This window comes from Carassius auratus, chromosome 37 (assembly GCF_003368295.1).
Source record: "Carassius auratus strain Wakin chromosome 37, ASM336829v1, whole genome shotgun sequence".
NCBI lineage: Eukaryota > Metazoa > Chordata > Actinopteri > Cypriniformes > Cyprinidae > Carassius > Carassius auratus.
Genome location: NC_039279.1, coordinates 7,744,717 through 7,766,230, shown reverse-complemented (window position 1 = coordinate 7,766,230; position 21,514 = coordinate 7,744,717). Strand labels below are relative to the sequence as shown.

At 37.2% G+C, this 21,514-nt stretch overlaps 2 protein-coding genes across 2 annotated transcripts; one reads left to right on the top strand and one right to left on the bottom strand.

Moving 5' to 3' along the window:
• Nucleotides 1–799: 799 nt before the first annotated feature.
• Nucleotides 800–7,386, top strand: LOC113056065 (monocarboxylate transporter 7-like). Its single transcript, XM_026222538.1, has 6 exons — nt 800–1,045; nt 2,253–2,502; nt 2,621–2,764; nt 3,411–3,539; nt 3,679–4,470; nt 5,995–7,386. Exons 2-6 carry the CDS (start codon nt 2,265–2,267, stop codon nt 6,213–6,215), a joined length of 1,524 nt encoding a protein of 507 aa, XP_026078323.1. The 5' UTR covers nt 800–1,045; nt 2,253–2,264; the 3' UTR covers nt 6,216–7,386.
• A 1,414-nt stretch (nt 7,387–8,800) lies between these two features.
• On the bottom strand, nt 8,801–18,657 carry LOC113056064 (guanine nucleotide-binding protein subunit alpha-13-like). Its single transcript, XM_026222537.1, has 4 exons — nt 18,332–18,657; nt 16,389–16,615; nt 15,323–15,373; nt 8,801–10,704 (listed from the first exon to the last, which is right to left on the bottom strand). The coding sequence occupies exons 1-4, from the start codon at nt 18,606–18,608 to the stop codon at nt 10,132–10,134; spliced, it is 1,128 nt and encodes a 375-aa protein (XP_026078322.1). The 5' UTR covers nt 18,609–18,657; the 3' UTR covers nt 8,801–10,131.
• Nucleotides 18,658–21,514: the final 2,857 nt, after the last annotated feature.

Genomic DNA, 21,514 nt, shown 5'->3' with positions numbered 1-21,514 from the left:
TTTTTATTTTTTTTCTTGCATATAAAGTGGATAATACTAAAGGTTTAAAAAAATGTTCACTTGAACATTAGAAGTCTTTTGCCTAAAATGGATCTACTACATACTTGTGTAGCCCAATATAATCTGAATATTATTACACTGTCAGAGACATGGCTGAGTAGTAAGATTTCTGATCAGGAAATTCAACTTACTGTACTTTATAGAGCAGACAGAAATGCCAGGGGTGGTGGTCTGGCGATACATGTCTCTTCTAATCTGATATCAGATAAGTTAATTATACCCTCAATCAAATCTACAGTATGTCTGTCTGTTATTAAAGTAATTAAAGTAATCAGAATACATTTAACCATTGGAAGTATATAAAGACCTCCCTCTGCACCTGCTTAATCATTCAATTGTTTGTTTTCTACTATTGACTGCATTTTATTTAAAAAACAAATGATTATTATAAATAATAACAATGTAAACAGATAAGAATCACTGTAATTACATTAATATGATGTGATGTGGATGATATTTCAGGCATTTTATAAAATATATAATCTTTTAACCACCAAGGGTTTCTCGACTTGAAGATTGAAGACCCCTGAATTACATAAATGTACTTCAATAATTATATGATCGGTAATGATTGATCAAACTAACAGTACGCTAACAGTCACATAGGAACCAAATACTATCTCTTTCCTCTGGACATTTCCAAGGAGAGCCTATTCACTGTTGAGTTTGAGCAGGTCTTTTTTTACCTAATGCCCCAGCCGCAGTTTAAAACATTCAGTACAGTCCCTCCTGCAGCTCCACTTCGCACTAAGGTGGGGGAGAACACACCACATGTTCCTTTGACATTCCAGCTCAAGCGGAAAGGGGGGTTGCTGGTGTAGCCTTTCATTCAACATTGACTGTAAACCAATCCTCAACTTACTCAACAGCTGTAACCTCCCACCATAGAGGAGCTCAGTGTTTGAGACAGTGGAAGCAGCACATGGACTGTTTACACACCACCACAGTAGAGGAGGAACAATATTCCTCTCACTGACAGGAACAGGTAAGCACTCTTTTTTCGTTCTTACTGTTCAGTGTTACTAAATATCAATGATTAAGTGAGTGACTGCTAGTACTAAAGTCTTAAACAACTGACATAGGTCAGGTAGCGCGGCAAAAATGCACGCGCCCCAACACAGGAACACACAGATATATGTACATATATTAGCGCTCTTGACCATAGAAACGACCACGTGGCGAGGAGCTGAGAAAACATGATCATGCTGGAATCATGATGGAGCAGGTGGTGCAAGATGGTTGGGGTGGTAATAAAAAAAATAATAATCTGCTGACTAACCTTAATTTTGATAACGTGCAAAGTGATTTAGCAAAACACAAATGTGTTCAACCCTGAATAAAATATTATTAAATTATTGAATATATGTTTAAATAATATTTGTGAAAATGTCGTGCCATACAATTTGTTCAATTGTCATGCTATATTATGATGACTTATAATAATATTATGATATTGATTACACCTCACTGCATGTTGAGCGATGATTTCAATCAATGAAAATATTTCAATCGTTGTTCTGCGCATCAGTTTGTTGACACTCATGCCCTCCCCTCCCGCCCCTATCATGGCGTAACGTCCCTCTGGTAAGGGTTTTTTTTTTTTTCTCACTTGGTCAGTGATGTTTCACCTACCTAGGGTGTCAACATAAAGTTTTCTGTATTTGAGAGATTTCCCAGTTTTTTTCAGCACTAAGCTGTGATTTGTGCAGTTGTTTTCAGCTTTTATTTGAATTTTAGTTTTATGAAATTTGTTATGTGCTTTTCTCATTTTTATTCCTTCTTAATTTTTATTTCAGCTTTAATTTAAGTATGTTTCTAATTTTCATTATAGCTTAGCCATTTATATATAAATATTATAACATATAGTGAGATATTCTAATAAATATAAATTATTTCAGCTATATTTTAGTTAGCACTAACAACACCAAAACCCAAAACTTGATACATGAAATGGTTCAACTAATTTAATAGCTGATACTGCAGCTGATTGACATTTGAATATAGCTGTTGATACAATTATTAATCATGTACATTTGAACATAATGCTTGGTTGGATTGTGGAGATGTCTCTTTACAAGGCTGAATGATCATGGTTATGTCCAGATGCAGTTTATACTGATGGATCTGGGTGGCTGTGAAAGTTAATCCTTATTAACTTAACAATAGGTTAAATTTGTCTGTCACATTCCCAGGTCGCAGGTCAAATGGCACAGTGGATGTTCGGACTGAAGGGTTGCCTCGGCTCTAAAGTGTACTCAGAGGTCCCAGATGGTGGCTGGGGTTGGATTGTGGCTGTGGCCTTTTTCCTGGTGGAGGTGTTCACTTATGGGGTTATCAAAAGTTTTGGGATTTTTCTCAAGGATTTAATGATTGACTTTGGCGAGAGCAACAGTCGAGTGTCATGGATCATTTCAATATGTGTCTTCGTTATGACTTTCACAGGTAAGGGCTGTAACTGTTACTTTACATTTTGAAACTTTAAAAAATGACTAACTCTTCTTAGCTGCATGTTTATGGGTTAATTTCTGTAACTTTGGCATCCATGTCTATGGCTCTTCAGCTCCTTTATCATCAGTGCTGAGTAATCGATTTGGCTTCCAGCCAGTTGTGATGTTTGGAGGATTTCTCATATCTCTGGGCACAATCTCAACAGCATTCACCAGCTCCATCAATCAGATGTACCTCACTATTGGGATTGTGACAGGTAGGTAAAGCCTTTTTTAAGAAATTAATATTTCATTCAGCAAGAATGCATTACATTGCTGAAGTTACAGTAAATATATTTATATTGTTCCAAAAGATTTATATTTCAAATAAATGCTATTATTTTGACCTTTCTATTCTTGTTATAAAATGTAATAAATTATGCAGCACGGCCATGTTCAACATTGTTGATAATAATAAGTAATTCAATAAAATGTTTTTGAGCTCCATATAGATCATATTAGAATGATTTCTGAAGTATCACAGTGAAGACTGGAGTAATGTCTATTCCATCACAGGAATAAACTACATTTTAAAATATATTAAAATAGAAAATTGCTTGGTGAAAATAAGAGACTTATTTATAAAAATAATAATTATTATTTTTATTATTTGTTAGAGTGCAAGAACAGAAATGCAGAGGTAATTTCATGCCTGTATGTCTCTGAAACATTGGATCCTGAACTGTATTATGTTCATGTGTTATGTTATAATTAAACTGTCCAGGATTGTCTGTAAGTACATGCATTTTACAATAAAATCTAATAATGTATATGTTGGACTGAAAAGTTGGATTTACTAACCAAAAGCAAAACTGAGATAAACAAAGCATCTAATGATTTTCAGATGTCTCTTCCTTTCTATAGGACTGGGTTACTGTCTGACATTCCTGCCAACCGTCACAATCTTGTCTCAGTACTTCAGCAGGCGTCGTTCTTTGGTCACAGCCATGGCCTCCACTGGAGAGTCATTTGCTATATTTGCTTTTGCTCCAGGTGAGGTCAGGCATGCTCAATGTCAATGTAATATCACCACATATTGTGTATGGTATCATTATATGTTTCATTATGTTAAAATTAGTGTTTTATAATTGTAACACACAGAGTCAAACACACTGCTTCCTTGTTTCTGCAGCCTTCACAGCCCTTAAGAACTTCATTGGCTGGAGGTACACAATGGTGGTGATTGGAACGTTACAGGGCATCATTATTATCTGTGGGGCTTTGCTCCGTCCCATAGTCATCAAACCAAAGACTTCTCCAACAGGGACTGAGCAGAAGATCACATGCTCTCTTCCTGAAGAACAAATGCAAGCCTCTGTGAGCTCCAGAGATTCAGGTGTACAGTCACTTGATGAGCTGGAACGGGATCTCAAATCTGGGAAGGAACAGGGAGAAGTGGAACCACTTCAGATCCTTCCAAAGCAACAGGACATTTCAAGTAGAAATAAGCTCCTGGATTTGACTGTACTAAAAGAAGGCAGTTTCTTATGTTACTCAGCTTTCGGCCTTTTTGCAACACTTGGCTTTTTCGCCCCACAGCTGTATGTGGTGGAGCTCAGCGCCAGTTTGGGTACCGAGAGGGACAAGGCTGCCTATATGCTGTCAACAATGGCCGTTGCTGAGATCTTCGGACGTCTCTCCATCGGATGGGTCCTGAACTGGGGGCGCATTAGGAAGATCTTCGTACTTCTTGGATGCGTGTCACTGATGTGCCTGGTGCTGGTGTTCTTCACCGTAGTAAATGGTTTCTGGGGACTGGCAGTATGCTGTGTGCTTTATGGCTTCTTACTTGGGAACATTGCATCCACGCACATCCCAATGTTGGCTGAGGATGATGTCGTAGGGATCCAGAGGATGCCCTTAGCTGTAGGTGTCTACGTCTGCATTCAGAGCTTTGCAGGACTGGCTGGTCCACCGTTAGGAGGTAAGACCAATTCTCAAATTAAAATCAATCACTGTGTTCTATTACAGTATACACTGCTCAATAAATTATGGGAACACTTAATCATCACAGTAGAACACAATGTCAGTTAAACTTCAGGGATAGCTATCTGTCCAGTTAGGAAGCAAAAGTGATTGAGAATCAGTTTCACCCGCTTTGGTGCAGATGAAAGTGACAACAGGTGCCCCGGAAGGGCAACAGCAACACAAGAGAGAAAAGAGAATGGTTTTGCAGGTGGTGGCCACAGACAGTTGCTTTCTCCCCATCTTTCCTGACTGATTTGTCTCAAGTTTTGGGATTTATTAAGGTCCTTCTCACTACTTGTAGCATTAGGCAGTACCTGCAACCGATTCAGGTTGTACAGGTAGTCCAGCTCCTCCATGATGGCACCTCCATACATGCTGTCACAAAGTTTGGTGTGTCTCCCAGCACAGCTTCAAGAACATGGAGGGCATATGGGAGATGGGCTGTTACACAAGGAAATCTGCACAGGGCTGTAGACAGGCAACAACCCAGCACCAGGAATGGTGTCTGTTTCTTTGGTGTTGAGTCAAAGATGGTCTGGGAATGAATGTCCTTGGAGCGTCTCACAGACCTCTAGCCTACGGTACCCTACTGCTGAAATCCCCAGAGCCACTGTCAGAACTTATGCTGGTGCAGTGGGCACTGGGTTCCTCCTGGTTCATTACAATACCTGGCCTCTTGTGGCCAGAGTGTGGTAGTTTCTGGATGACAAAGGCATTGATGCCATTGACTGACCCTCACTGGCTCTCATGGCATTGAAGACAGACCGGCCCATCACCAGACCTGAATGTATCGTTGTAACGGAGCATCTGAAACCACTAAGTAGCACCACAGAACCCTGGAGCTCACTGATGCCCTGATCCAGGTCTGGGAGGAGACTGCCCAAGATACCATCTGCCAACTCATCAGGAGCATGCCTACAATTTTTCGGAAGTGCATACTGGCATGTGGGGGCAATACACACCATGGTATACTCCCTTAAATTTTGAGTTGATTGATGAAATACATGCACAATTGATTTTTTACTTTAGATTTTCAGTGTGATTTTGAATCCAGCCCTCTGTGGGTTAATGATTTGGGTTTCCATTGACCATTGTCACATAATTTTCTTCTCAACAAAGAACACAATTTAGTTAATTGAGATACACTGTATGATTTAAGGGTTCCCTTCATTTTATAAAATTTTGGAGCAGTGTATTTTTAAATTTATTTCTGTGATGACAGAGCTGAATTTTCAGAAACTCATCTCTCATTGTCGCATGATCCTTCAGAAGACATTTTAATATGCTGATTCTTTGATGAATACAAAGTTTAAAAAACAACATATATTTAAAATATTGAACAACTTAATGTGCACTTTCAAAATAAAAGTATTATTTTCTTTTAAAAATGTATCAAATATTTGAAATGTAGTGTATATACAGTAGAATGCAAAATTCCATAAACACGCAATTTACTACATTTCCCTCTCAAATATTCTAGGTGTCCTTGTGGATGTTACACAGAATTACAGGGCTGCATTCTACTCCTGTGCTGCGGGAATGGGACTAGGCACTGTCTTCCTTGGGCTCGTACGTCCAGCTAAGAAAGGTCAACTGTGGCCGAGGAGAGACAATAGACAAAATAACCCCATAGTGGAGCAAGTGTCCAAAGACAAACCGGAGGAATTCCTAGAAATGGGTATTCAAGTTATTAAGACTTGAAACAAAAATACTTACTTTGTGAATTTAGCTGAACATTTGGTATTATCAGACCTGGTGATAACATAAGAACACTTAACAAACTATAACTGAAATATAACTGAAATGAATGATTCATAACAATTGCTTACAGGTTTGGTTCACCCAAAAATTTTACAATTCTGTCATCACTGACGCACAATAAACAATTAGTTTTTTTTTCTCACATCACCCAAGTGCTGTTTAGCTTCCGTTTACCATTTTTAAATGCTCTATGTCTGTATATTTCATTGGCATAAGGGTGTTATGACAGAATTTTCATTTTTGGTTGACCTTACCCTTTAAGATGTGCAAACGTTTATACACTGAGATTATATGTGTGATTATCATATATTAGCAGTAGCTGTCATGAAAACTGATTAGACTTGAAAAACACATTTTCATGAATGTTTGTAATACTAAACACTGAGACTTTTGTTGTTTAGAATTCTAGATGCAAAAGAAACAAACATAATGTGTAACCGGAAACCACATTTTCGTGGTTTTAGTTATTATGGGCAAGGGCTCATTACTGATGGGTAAAGCAGTGACCAAAGATAATTCTGAATTCAGCAACTAAGGTTGAATAATCTAAAATGTTATAGAAAAGGGTTAGAAAGAGGTATTTGATACTTTATTTTTAAAAGGAACCTTCTTTAGTATTTTCTTCAAATTCAGCTCACCTCAGGTCAGCTTTCAACTACTACACTGCAACATCTGTCTCCTTAATGGATGCTAAACAACTTTATTAATGCAAATAGTGTCTGTTTAGGATGTTGTTTAGCCTTCCGATTCTCACGACAATGTTCTGAACTGTGAATTACATTTCCATAGAGATAACTGTGAATTCAAAGCTTTCAAGAGCTCAGGTTGATGCTATACTGAAATGAAGACAAAGGGTTTCCCAAATGCCAAATTAAAATCCATGTGTGTCTTAAAAGACTGATTCATCACTTACCTTTATAGTAAACTACATTTGTTCTTGAAATACTGTCACATGACTTGAATTTTATAATGGAAAGGAATTATTATTGCTGTATGTTCCATGGAATGTGAATCTGTGGTCTTTTGAGGTCTTCTGTATCTGCACAATAGACACAACTGTTATAATAATCTTCAAATCAGATTGAAAAATAAACATTTTTAAAATGTTGTCTGAATGGTTCTGATTCAACTCATATTTTAGAAATAAAACTTTATTTTGTTTGATCCATGCATCCTTACAAACCAAAAGCACTGTTTACATACATGTATTTCCTCAGCAGAAGCTTTCTCCACAAAGCTCTTTTTAAGAATGTGCATACATGTCTCAACTTGCCTTAACACTGCATGTAGGTAGCAAAAGATCATACTGGACAGTGTTTATACTCTTGGAATGCAGTGTAATAAGGCCTGTAGAGTACATATTACAGTATCTACATTAACATTCTGTAACACTATACTGACTGATTCAAGTCATTGATGTACAAATGTTCAGTTTCATCAGTTATTAATGCTGCAAACTACAGTCGGCCATGGCACGGTGTGGTCTTATCTTGTATCTGTCAGCTATTTTAAATCCAATGGCAGTTTACGCAATCAGATGGGGCAGAGGTCAAGTGGTCGACGGTCAGACTCCTCTAAGTGATTGGAGCCTTGCATAACACAGTTTAGCCACTGACAGTGCTTCACACCAAATATATGTATAATCTCATGTGTCAGGTTCTACCACAGATGCATAATTATAAGTTATGGACTTGTAATTGCGAGTTTACATCTAGCAATTCTGACTTTTTCCTCAAAATTCTAAGTTTACATAATGCAATTTTACTCCAGATTATTAACTACTTTTTATTGATGTTTTATGTGATAAAACAGATACAGGTGTAATGAGTTAAAAATAAGCAATAACATTTTGTCCATTTTTGATCCCTTCCATTCCTACAGCGACATAAACATTCACACTTCATTGAAGTGCTAAAATTACAAAAGATCTATTCAATCTAAAAGAACACTGTGCGAAAATAACAACTTTGCTTTCAAGTTACAACAATATTTATACAAATTCACAAATTAACTTCAGTGAGAGAAGCCTGGTAAAAAACAAAATTCCATAACTCTCTGGGGTACAAGTCATTCATGGTGATCCCCACAATATAAAAATCGTCTCTAAAAGATTGTGTAGCCTACAGAACTAGACTGAGAGACCATTTAAAGGTCTTTGCTGTGTTTTGAGTTAATTAACTGAAAAGAGTATGGAACCAGATGTCTTCAATATTGAACCTTTTCACAATATTCAAATTTTCTGAGATACTGAATTTGGGATTTTCCTTAGTTGTCAGTTATAATCATCAAAATTAAAAGAAATAAAATATTTGAAATATATCAGTCTGTGTGTAATGAATGAATATAATATACAAGTTTCACTTTTTGAATGGAATTAGTGAAATAAACTTTTTGATGATATTCTAATTATATGACCAGCACCTGTATACATGTGTATTCAAAAGTGGTACTGTTTTAGCAGGATGCTCAGTCAATATAGCCTAATTTTTCTTTACTGAAATAAAAAAGCAGTGTAAATACACAACCATTTTGATAAAATAATCTGATTTAATAAACAATTACACAAATGTGATTCAAAAAAAGAGAAGAAAAAAACACTACAAAAAGCAAGTGAGGCAGTGACAAAGATGGCTAGCATCGCATGAACAAATTATTTTAGATTCTATACATAAACACCTTCGTTCAGTCAATCAGTTAATATCAATTTACTACAAACAGTCAGATTACAGTGCTTGTTTAAATTAAGACTTAGTCTCTAGATCAACAGATTTCAATTTGTCTTGCATCAAACCAGCTTTGACTGATCTACAGACATTAAAGGAAAAGTTGACTTTGCTTGGCCTGTTTAAAAAAAAGAAAAAGTCTGTAGTATACACAGAAATATACCTGGACTGATTTAACAGTCATTTTACAAACCCTGAGCTAAAGCTGTCTACTTTAACTTATACAGGAGCAAAGAACATAAGGACACTTTCTGTTTTTAAAGTGAATTAATCAACAACAACAGAAAACTTCTTCAAGGCTTCTAGAATACATACAATAAATGTATGGTATCACGTTAGTGTATAAAATATACAGCTTTTATGAGGGCAAAATAAATTGTATGTACAGAGATGCATTCTGTACAGGCTTGAATGGCAAACAGACACTTTCCCTTTACAAAAAAAAAAAAAAAAAAATTAAAAAATTAAGTACTTCTATACAAAAGTACCTTAATTGTGCTAATTTAATGTCACGATCCAAGTAAGTTATTTTGAGTGTGGGAAGACCAAGGGAGTGAAACCATGTTCTATCAAAAAAAAAAAAAGAAAGAAAAGACACTAGGGCCTCTATATATATATATATATATATATATATATATATATATATATACACACACATATACATACATACACACATACATATAAAACCTGACTCATCAAGCCCATAAACAACTCCTGACTAGATCAGAAGAGCTCTTTGAATTAAAGATTTAAAGCCCTGAGTTCTCACACTTTCTTTTATTAAAACTTAATCAAAACCAGGTGTAAAGCCTATGGAATACAGGAGTGTTAACAGTTCCATTATACGAATATATGCGCTGATAAGCATACAGTAAACATGGAAAATTACAGCATTTTGGTGAATAACTGAGGGCCATTCCTTAGCATATTTGATACGGCTAAAAGCTTAAAGAGGTTGCTTTTATATCAAATCTGTATATAACTGTTATTATATACTAAAGAAAATTAAAGTTGCATAATTACCCCATCTACTTTTCTTCAACCACAATATGTATCGAACCACCTGTACTTCGTATTAAATAAAGTAAAAACCTAATTAAAATGGAATGTTCTTCAAGACCAATCGGTGCCTTTCATTGTAACATAAGCTGTTTAAGGTTGTCGTGCAAGATGGTGTCTTTGACATCACGGAAGACGAGTCGAATGTTCTCCGTGTTAATGGCAGTGGTGAAGTGATGGTAAAGGGGCTTCTGCTGCGGTTCACGACGCTTGTTACGGAAGCAATCAACCAGGAACTTCTGCACATCCGGCAGATTATGGGGATCTCCTGTGAACTCGGGGAAGTAGTCCTTGATGTTTACATTCTTAACTTTTTCTTCAAGCAAGTCTGTCTTATTGAGGAAGAGAATGATGGAGACACTGGCGAAGACGCGGTTGTTGACGATAGTCTCGAAGATACTAAGCGACTCTGTGAGCCGGTTGGTCTGACGGTCTTCCATGAGCACCTGATCGTATTCGCTGGATGAGACTAGGAAGAGAATGGAGGTCACGGAGTCAAAGCACTCAAACCACCGCTTGCGCTCTGACCGCTGCCCTCCCACATCCACCATCTTGAAAGGAACACTCTTGATCTCAAAGTCATACTCATGGATACCCTTGGTGGGCTTTCGTGCCAGAAGTATATCCTTTTGGCTGGGCAAGTAGTCCTGCAGATTAAATGGAAACAAACATCAATCCGACAGGCATAATACTATAAAACCCCGAAACATTTATTAAAAATTAGTGCATTTATTATTTATTTATTAAAAATTACATGTATTAGAGATGGGCGATATGCTTGTAGACACAAACTAATACATTTGTGAATGCGGTCACTATCACAGTTGTGCTCACATCACAGTCACATGCCGCGTTTCCACCGAAATTACCCGGAACATTTTTACCAGGAACTTTTTTTCCCAGGAACTTTTTTCCCCCCAGACCTGTTGCTTTATGTGTTTCCACCGCGGTGTAAAGTACCGGGAAGATTAGGCAAATGACTGGTGACGTAGGTCCGCGCGCGTTTCTCAATACAAAGTACGCTGATTTAAAAAAAAAAAAAAAAAAGTACGCTGATTTTGGACGTGCATCATCGGTAGTTGGTTCAGACTTTGTGCATTCGACTGGGGAGTGTGATGTCAGCAACGACGCAAGTCCGGTAAATCTATAAACAGCAGCGTATAACTTCAGTCAGCTCGTCTTGCAATTTTCTTTGCTGTGTATTTACAATAAAACGAAATAGGATATCAAAAAATACCACTGCCTCCTTTGGTTTTCATTTAAGCATAATAACAACTGCAGAAATGTACTTAGTTCAGGGATATGCAGCCATTACAATGAAACGAAATATTATATAAATTTGCCTTTTTTATTTTCATTTTAACATATGGATAAATTGAATACAGACCAAAGAAAACCTGTTAGATTTACCCCGCAGCTGAATTATGTTATGTTTAACCACATCAGAGCCAGCGGCACATATCAGAAGATCTATCCCAGGAGAGGCTGCTCTCTGCGGATACATGAGGACTGAGCTTCCGCTGATCGAGTGGAGCTCACCGTCACAGAGATCGGCGAAACACATTTTTAAATAGGCGCTGTCTTTATAAATAAACAACAGATTTGAGTTTTAAACAACTACATTCTCACCTGAAATACTTTTAAAATTACATTTCATGACACAATAACAGTAATATTTGAAAATGATCTGAATAAATGGTGTTTGAACTCAACCAATGCTGCGTGAACTCAGCTTTGGCTACAGCAATTTTCCCCTCAGTATATTTACAATAACACGAAATAGGATATAAAATACCACTGCCTCCTTTCGTTTTCATTTAAACATAATAACAGCTGCAGAAATGTACTTACTTCAGGGATATGTGTAACAGCCATTACAATGAAACGAAATATAGACTTGCCTTTTTTATTTTCATTTTAACATATAGTTAAATTGAATACAGACCAAAGAAAACCTGTTTGATTTACCCCGCAGCTGAATTATATTTTATGTTTAACCACTAAAGAGACATCAGAGCCAGCGGCACATATCAGAAGGTCTATACCAGGTGAGGCTGCTTCTCTGCGGATACATGAGGACTGAGCTCCCACTGATCGAGTGGAGCTCACCGTCTCAGAGATCGGCGAAACACATTTTTAAATAGGGGCTGTCTATATAAATAAACATCAGATTTGAGTTTTAAACAACTACATTCTCGCCTGAAATACTTTTAAAATTAAATTTCATGACACAATAACAGTAATATTTTGAAAATGTTGATCCAAATAAATGGTGGTTGAACTCAACCAATGCTGCGTGAACTCAACCAATCAGAATGTTTAGCGCCAAAGTCCCGCCCCCGAAAGTTCCGGAACTTTGAAAAAGTACCACCTCGCCAGCAGGGACTTTCTGAGGGGCATTTTTTTACCCGGAACTTTATTTAGTTCCTGGTTCCTGCGGTGGAAACACACCAAGTACCAGGCCAAAGTCCCTAGTTCCTGGGTAAAGTTCCTGTGGTGGAAACGCGGCTACAGTAAATTTCCATGCGTTTAAGCCTTGCCAGTTTAAATGTTGAAGCCATTTTAAATGGTTCAAAGCCCAAAAATGAGAACTCGGTTAGGCATTTGCATGCTATCTGAGTGACGGTTTCTGAGCCCATAACACCAAATTGCACACTCAGAAACCATCACACGAATACCAAATTGAGTTTTCTTCTGCAGCCTATTGTGCTTAAATAGTCACATACTCAGAAGGTTTTGTCTTGGCTAGTATTCACACAAACAAACACATTTGCCTTTTAAGTGAACATGAACAATTGGGGTATTTGTTTTCTTTTAATTCATGCTTCAATATATTGGATCCATGCATTAAGTCTTAAAGTGACAGCAGCCTAGTATTCGGTTGTTAACTAATGATGTAAAGGCTGATTTATACCTTTGAGTTGGACCTACGCCGTAGCCTACACATAGACGTACTCCCTTATGCCTCAGCCTAATATGCACCTCTCCAAAAATCTAACAGCGCATCAATTGTACGTGGACCAAAAGCACTGTGATTGGTCTGCTAGAATCCCTCCCTCCGTATGTACTTGCGTATTGTGTCTTTATGTGCTCTTTAATATATTTTAATGTTACACCTTCTTATAAAAAATGAAACAAAGCAAAGAACAAGTGACTTATCATTTGTCAGGGACAAACAATGTTGATCTGCCGTGATACAAGTCCTTGCGGATATAGACAGAATGCCATCTTCTCCTGTTCCATTGTGGTCTCCTTTTGTAGTTTTAAATAATTATTTGATATTACTTGCCGCGTCACGGCTATAATGCTTCTCCGTCGAGCCGCTGCTTCTTCAGCTTTAGTCATGGTACTGCAGGTTACATCAGCAACATGTCCGTGGACACTGCAGACTAGCAGTTTGCATGTGTACTGCACATCGACGAGGACAACAACGCAGAAGAATAAATGAAAACTGACGCATAGCCTATGGCGTAAAGGCTACAGTGTAAAGGCTACAGCAGAAGGTCCGACGCAGAAGTATAAATCAGCCTTTAGAAGCGGTGTTTCCCGGTCCAATTCGCTACACTTGAGAATACTACCTCAGCAGTCGTTTATGAGCATTTGATTATTCACATTAAACATGTAAGTTAAACGTTTTCAAACTTAAGGTGCAGACTACAGTCTCCATGCTCACAGCGTCCCAAAGAATTTTTATATTTATTTATATTTTCATTGTCTGGCTATATGGGATTTCGGTATGGAGTTAAACGTTAGGATTATTTTTTTTTTTGGTAGTATTATAAATCACACTGTGAGTGTATCTTAGAACCTTTTGTTGTTTTCTCATGGTATCTGATAGAGCGTTTGGACACAGAAGCGGTGACGTGACTTCAGACTTAACAAGCGGATATGTGCCTGGGTAATTAAGGTTAATAAAAACAAAAATTTTAATCATCCAAATAATCACCCTCTTTTTGAAATAATCACATTTTGTAGCTTTTCAGACTGTATAATTAATTTAATTCAGCTGTATTACCTAATAACATCGAAGTGAAAGATAAAACACCAACAACAAAAATAATAACATAAAAAGCAATCACTTGACTCTGAAAAAGGATCACCTTTATGTCAGTATTTCGTTGAACCACCATTTGCTTTAATTGCAGCCTTTAGTCTGTTGGTATGTTTCTAACTTTGCACATCTAAACTTTGCAATATTTTTGCAACTCTTCTTAGCAGAACTGCTCAAGTTCAGGCCAGCGTTGCTGTAGGTCTCTTGGTGGTCTCTCTGACAAGTTTCCTCCTGGCTCTTTCATCCAGTTTGGACTGACGTTCTGATCTAGGGAGGGTCTGTGCTGTACCAAATATCTTCCACTTCTTAATAATAGACTTCACTGTGCTTCTAGGCATTGATAAAGCCTTTTTTGTATCCATTTCCTTACTTATGCCCGTCCACAACTTTATCCCGGAAATCTTTTGACAGTACATTGCCACCCATAGTTGATTGTTTGCTTCAGTTGCACTACCAAGGACTGAAAAGCTCCAGCTAATTAAAATGACTACAGTAGATCACTGTTGAAAGTCAAATGGCTTTGTGTGCCATGGAGAAGGTGATTCGCTACATCTGTTTGAGTTTACAAGTAATTTTTAGGAGAGTGTAAACCTTTTCCCAACCCTGTGATTGTTTTTTTTTTCTTCTGAATATGGCTATTTTAAAGGTGGTTTAAATGGGTTGATTATTTTTTAACTGTAGGTATATATATATATATATATATATATATATATATATATATATATAAATCGGTACAAGTAAAATCCACTATATCAGCCAAGCTAATGTCAGTGCACACAAAACTCTATTGATAGCCTTTTTTAATGGATAACAAACAAACAAAAAAACTAGCTTTCTTCCTGTGAATTTAAAGTTTAATTTCATTTCAGAAATTCTGTTGTACCATGCACAAACAGGTATAATACCAGCTAGCTTGTGCTCTAGATACCAGTACTGAACATGACATTAACATGGTAGCACTTTATTTTACAGTCCTGTTCCTCATGTACATACTACGTACTTATTATAGTAATTTACAATAACTATGTAATAACTAGGTACTAACCCTGAACCTACCCCTAAACCTAAACCTAACCCTACCCCATGTAGTTACATTGTATTACCAGAAAATTCTTAGATAAATACACTGTAAGTACACTATAAGTACATGAAAGTACACGTACTGTAAAATAAAGTGTAACCATTAACATTTATTAAAAAAAAACTTAAATTACCAATTGTCCAAGTTTATCCACATTGTCCAGGAAATACTTCACAGATTCACCCTAAGAAGATGTAAAGAAAGACACACAATCATAATTAGGTCTCCAATATGTTAGCTATGGTGCAGAAGGTGCAACTTTGAATTTGTCTTCTGCTGTCTCCCAGTTTCGCCGTTTTATGCATTTTCTGTTACATTATACAATCCGGTCCACAAAAAAAAAAAAAGATAATAATAATTGATATTAGTTATTAATTATATCTCATTCTCTTTTACACACACACACAGTAGAACATAACTATACAATATTTTCCACCAGATTTGCTGGTCCAAGGCTATGATATACTACAGGTTACACTGGCCTCATTCATAAATATGTTTACCTAACACAAAATCAGTCAAATGAGGCTCTGCTGTGTTGGCCTCTTATTGGCTTGCTTTGTGGGGAATGCATTTCAGCCTTAAGTAGAGAAAGTGACTTGGTCACCAAAAATGAATGTTTATCACTAAATCAATACGGATAAACAGGTTAATCACAATTTGTACAACAATGGAGATTTTAGTTGGAAAATGTGAGCTAAATCCTAATCTCAGTCACAAGGGTTCTACCCCTGAACGTGCATAATCTTATCTTCATAACTGAAATGCAAACTATACTCACGCACAGAGAGAATGCCCTCATTGTCATGAGTCACTTCATTTGTGTTTTCAACTCATACCTGTGCGTAACTCTCAGGTTACAAAAATTGTCCATGCTACGCTCAAAACATTTGATTTCTTGAGCATAATCGCATTACATTCTAAATATACAAGCACCATGATTAATGCCTTGACAGGAGTAATTATGCAAGTACACTGTGCTTATCTCTCATGATTCATAATGCAATCTGTTTAACAACAGATCAACATTCTTTCAAGTTTAAAGCCCTAGAAAATGACACAAGTCTTATGAAAAACTGTGAGTGTATTCTATATCCAAAACTTTACTTCACAGGGACTAAGAACAACTGAAATGATCAGTTCATGATGTACAATTGTTCATAATAAATATAAATAATGAGCAATCATTTAATATTTACCAGCTGAAACTCTCTCCGTCTGTCATAGGCATTCTGAATACCACTGTCTTGCCACAGGGCACGGATGGAGGGCAGGTAGTTGAGGAAGACTTTGGTCTCCACCATCCCTTTGGCCATAATGGATGAGCGGGTGTCAAAGGCCATCATTGTCTCCCCATGAACCTGATTCTCAGGATCTCCCCAAGGGATGTGCAGCTTCTCACGGGCATCCACCAGCACTCGGACACCTTAACAGACCATTAGAGATATTGACACATGTGACCCTGAACCACAAAACCAGTCTTAAGTGTCAATTTTTAGAGATTGAGATTTATACATCATCTGAAAGCTGAATAAATAATAGGGCTGCACGATTAATCGCATGCGATGTTCATGCGTGTCTAGTAAAGCTGGTTCTGTGATTAGTATTAAACATCCATCACCTGCTTTCAAATGGACCGGCACTTAATATACAGAGCCGTAGTTCGCTGACAAGCTACGCAATATCACGTTCATAAACAAATGCGATACATCTGCGAGTATGAACGCGATAGTGTAGCTTGTCAGTGAACTACGGCTCTGTATATTAAGTTCCGCTCCATTTGATGCAAGATTGATCGTGCAGCCCTAATTAAAAAAGCTTTCCATTGATGCATTTATAGGACAATACTTGGCCGAGATACAACTGGAATCTGAGGGTGCAAAAAAAAAAAAAAAAAAAACTAAATACTGAGAAAATCACCTTTGAAGATGTCCAAATGAATTCTTAGCAATGCATATTACTAATCAAAAATTACGTTTTAATATATTAACAGTAGGAAATTTACAAAATATATTAATTGAACATTATCTTTACTTAATACTCCAATGATTTTTGGCATAAAAAGAAAAGTAGATAATTTTTACCCATACAATGTATTTTTGGCTGTTGCTACAAATATAACCCAGTGACTTAAGACTGGTTTTGTGGTCCAGGGTCACATATTGGATTTATCAGGTTACTATAAAAGAAAAAAAGAAAATTAAATACCTTTTTTTTTTTTTTTTTACTATGCACTCTCAGACCATGTCATTTTGTCAACATGATCAAAATTGAAAAATTTCCCCTTTTTATGAGGTCAATAAGGTCAGATGGGCTACAGTGAGTTCTGTAACTAAAATTATACAGTATACAAATAGTTATTATAAAGTATAATAAATATACTATATAATATATTATATAAAGTGACTATACTAATATGCATGTCAATTAAAGCACCCAAAATAGTGAATATTTTTCCTCAATTTAAAATAATGGTATAAGAAGTTATGTAATATTTTATGACTGAACTACAACCAGTAAACATCATACTTACGGCAATTCATTCATTTAAGTGAATATCATATAATACATATTAAATAAATGTTTGTATTTAATAGGGTCCACTAATATTAAGGGGGAAAATGCATTTTGTCAAGCACTATTAAACAGGTTAATAAAAAAATAACTCCTTACTTTTCGATCCTAAATTCTGTAGCCTCCTTTTTTCGTTTGTTAACCGTTGTGTCAGGTAACGTTATGTCTCAAGAAACAGTTGAGATAGATATATCAGAATAATGTCATAAAACAATCACTCATCCAGATGACTAACAGACCAAAGTAGGCGCTGTACTTTCTCTAGAGGCGCTAAGTTTACTAAAAGTGTTATGTGAGACTTGAACATAGGCTATAAACGTCCGTTTTCTAAGTCTACGTGTTTTTTGAGCATGTTACGTTATATTTGGTGTTCAAAGCCACCGTTTATAAAACCACTGGCCTACGCGTCGTCTATGGGCTGGGTGAGCAATCGAAAGTTTGCATTAGTTACGCGAAAGAAGTCGACAAAACACATTTACCTGCCGATACAATAAAATAGAGATTTCACTGAGTGTTCCTTTTTAATAATGAACGTGTCTCTATCGATTTCAGTATACTGGTGTGATACCTTTGATAACATTGCTGTAGATTGTAGCCCGGAACTCTTCTTTGGCCCGCTGATCGAAGTCCTGCCCATGAATTATGCGCATTTGTTTGAGGAAAGTTGACTTGCCACTTTCGCCTGCTCCTAGCAGCAAGATCTTCACCAGTTTCTTCACAAAAGTCTTCTCTCGATGCAGGCTTTTATCGATCTCCTTAGACTTTCTGATTTGGTCAATTTCGCCACTGGAGAGAAGACAATTGGGAATACAAACTATAGCCCGGGAGGGCAGGAAATCCGCCATCTTTGTAGTAACGACTTCATGGATACATCACTGCCGCGCGAGGCGCGTTCACGTGTTCTTTACAAACAGGCGGATACCACGGGTGTGGTTTAATGTTTGGAAATGAATACAACACACTGACAACTATTTATTGTTTTATCAGTTATATATATTGGGTTGGGCAATTCATATTAAGCATTACATTTTCATGTCCACGTAATATCTTATTATATTCGATAAAATGTTTACTGAAACAGTAGGCTATTAAAACAGTAGGCTTTAAAAACAACTGACAACGTGGTAAATTATTTAATAATTTGGTTTGAGTTAATGTTTTGCCAGCTCCTGGTTTTTATTCTTTTTTTTTTTCTAATCTCTAACAATTCAATATATTTTTTACACAGCCTTTCAGTATAACTCCATCCTAATAATCTTTGTAATGTTCATTTAACTAACAAAAATAAGTTCCTCATATTCCATTTATTTATTTATTATTATTATTATTTTAATTATTACAGAGATAAACTGTCCTGCATAATATGAATGACCTAGCTGATCAAACAATTCAAGTGAACATTTTTAATGAGCAGATTTACTTTTCCCTCGAAGTAAAACTTTTTTGTACAATAATCACAAAACCAAATGTTTATGGATTAAACAGTAATCGAAAAGCCCCTGGGGAAGTTTCATGTCAGCCTCGTGTCGTCGTGTGAAAAAGACGACAACAGCGCCATCTAGCGTGTTACGTCTTATGCATCTAGGGGTTTAACAGTAACGTAACAATATTAAGTGTTTGGAAAGAGCATTTACCCAAGCCCCTGCATAGCAACAACTACAACAAGGTCGCTGTTAAAACAAAGTTTATTAACAGCTCAGTGAATGCTGAAAGTTAACAATTCTCAAAGAAATAACATAAAAGCCATCTTGCAGGTTAAACACCACTTTCGATTAATGGGTACATAAATCACTCAAGATATGTATATAATTTTTTAAAATGTCTCAAAAATGGTCTTAAAGACCTATTTTTTTAAGTTTTTGGTATTAACGGTTTTTTTACGCAACTCGGTGATGACGTCATGTTGGGGAGAAGTCGAGGAAAGGTAGCCTCAGTCTAGTATGATGCAGCATTCCAGGCAACCCGTAACCCGTGTTTTTCCAACCTTAAATCCATGAAAGTGCACTGGAACAGCCCACACGAATAATACTGCCTGCGGATGCAGTGTTTATGCAAGTAGTACACGTTGAAAAAACGATTTTAGGTCAATGCAATGTTGCAATAAAATAAATAATCTAGTTACAATTACTTGCGCTCAGAAAGTTTGGCGTAACTTGCCTGGAACGGTACAAAGTCGTTAGTAGTGGTATGAAATAGTGATTACGAGCTCAAAAACCTTCCTGGAACGCAGCATCAGAGAGCAAACATGTATGATGACCCGCAGCTGTGTAATTTCGATCGAGCCAGCTGTGAGAGGGCAAATGAGGAATTGCCAAGAACTGATGTCCGTCAAAGCCTGTAATGCATGGTCCGAGGAGAATGAGTGGAGAGTTGGTGTCCTGTTAAAAAGTGTTGGTAAAGTGTCCTGGTGAGTTGCTATCATTTAGCATCGCAGCATTGAGCACTGGAGCTATTTTACGAGCAGCAGTGCACAATAACGACACACACACACACACATATATATATATATATATTTTTATTATTATTACTGTCATTGAATAGCACCGAGTGAAAAATCAATGTTTTCTTTATATCTAGTGGCAGTGATCATTACGTTAGTTCAGAGAAGTACCGGTAACCTTTGTCATAGTGTCGTAGAACTGGTAAATTTTGTCTTTGTCATCTAGAAATAAAAATCTCAAACGATGACAGAAATCTCTGTGATAGTGAAATTACTTTATCTGAAGTTAGTAACTCAATTCTAGAACTTAAAAACAATAAATCTCCCGGAACGGACGGGCTTACCGCAGAGTTTTATAAACAGTTCTCTAAAGAATTGTCTCCTTTTTTACTTAAGGTTTTTGAAGAAAGCATACAGAATGAGGCTCTCCCCCCGACTCTCACTCAAGGCTCAATTACTTTAATTCCCAAGCCTAAAAAAGATTTACTCTTAATTGACAATTGGCGACCCATTTCTCTGCTTAACAGTTAAGCCCCTTTCACACTGCACGTCGGACCCGCAATATTCCCGTAACATTGCCTGGTCGCCTTCTGTGTGAAAGCAACCACGTCCCGGAATTGATTACCGAATCGAACCCGGGTCGGGGACATAGTAACATTGCGGTAATCGATCCGGAACGAGCGCTGTGTGAACAAAAGCCAGATCTAATTCGGTATCGAAGTGATGACGCGCGTTATCGCGCGACTCTTTTACCGGCTGTTTTGAAGGAAGATCAACATTCGCGACGAAAACACATGTGCAAACTGTAATGAAGCAGAGATCAGTTAGTTCCTCACTTTCCGCGCTGACGCAGAGATCGTTTGCTTGCTTCAGTTAAAGTATAACGTGCCAAGCGTTGTCGACTCGTACATTACACGTCACGCGCTGATGTCACGTGTCGTTACGGGATCTTCAGGGGTTGTGTGTGAAAGCACGCACATATACCGGGTCATCACTGGCTGTGTGAAAGTGCCAAATCTAGCGACCAGGGAACAATTACAGGAACACTTTACCGCTGTATTTGCCGGAATGGCAGTGTGAAAGGGGCTTTAGAGGTGCTCCGATCACGATCGGCCGATCGTTATGCGTATCTCCTCAGTAAAGCCGGTTTTCTAATCAGCGGTTAATTCCATCAGGTGCGTGATTTCACATAGAGCAGCTGTTACTACACATAGCCGTTGTTAATAGAGAAGATGCGCAAATCACGTTAATTTTCAGCGTTTATTGGCCCATCTTCTCAGTTAACAACGGCTCTGTGTAGTAACAGCTGCT

Coding starts and splice junctions, on each gene's coding strand:
- LOC113056064 (XM_026222537.1), bottom strand. CDS start 18,608: ATGGCGGATTTCCTGCCCTCCCGGGCTATAGTTTGTATTCCCAATTGT. Junction 15,374..16,388: donor GACGGAGAGAGTTTCAGCTG/GTAAATATTAAA, acceptor ACATCTTCTTAG/GGTGAATCTGTGAAGTATTT. Junction 10,705..15,322: donor TGGATAAACTTGGACAATTG/GTAATTTAAGTT, acceptor TTTAATCTGCAG/GACTACTTGCCCAGCCAAAA.
- LOC113056065 (XM_026222538.1), top strand. CDS start 2,265: ATGGCACAGTGGATGTTCGGACTGAAGGGTTGCCTCGGCTCTAAAGTG. Junction 2,503..2,620: donor CTTCGTTATGACTTTCACAG/GTAAGGGCTGTA, acceptor ATGGCTCTTCAG/CTCCTTTATCATCAGTGCTG. Junction 4,471..5,994: donor GGCTGGTCCACCGTTAGGAG/GTAAGACCAATT, acceptor CAAATATTCTAG/GTGTCCTTGTGGATGTTACA.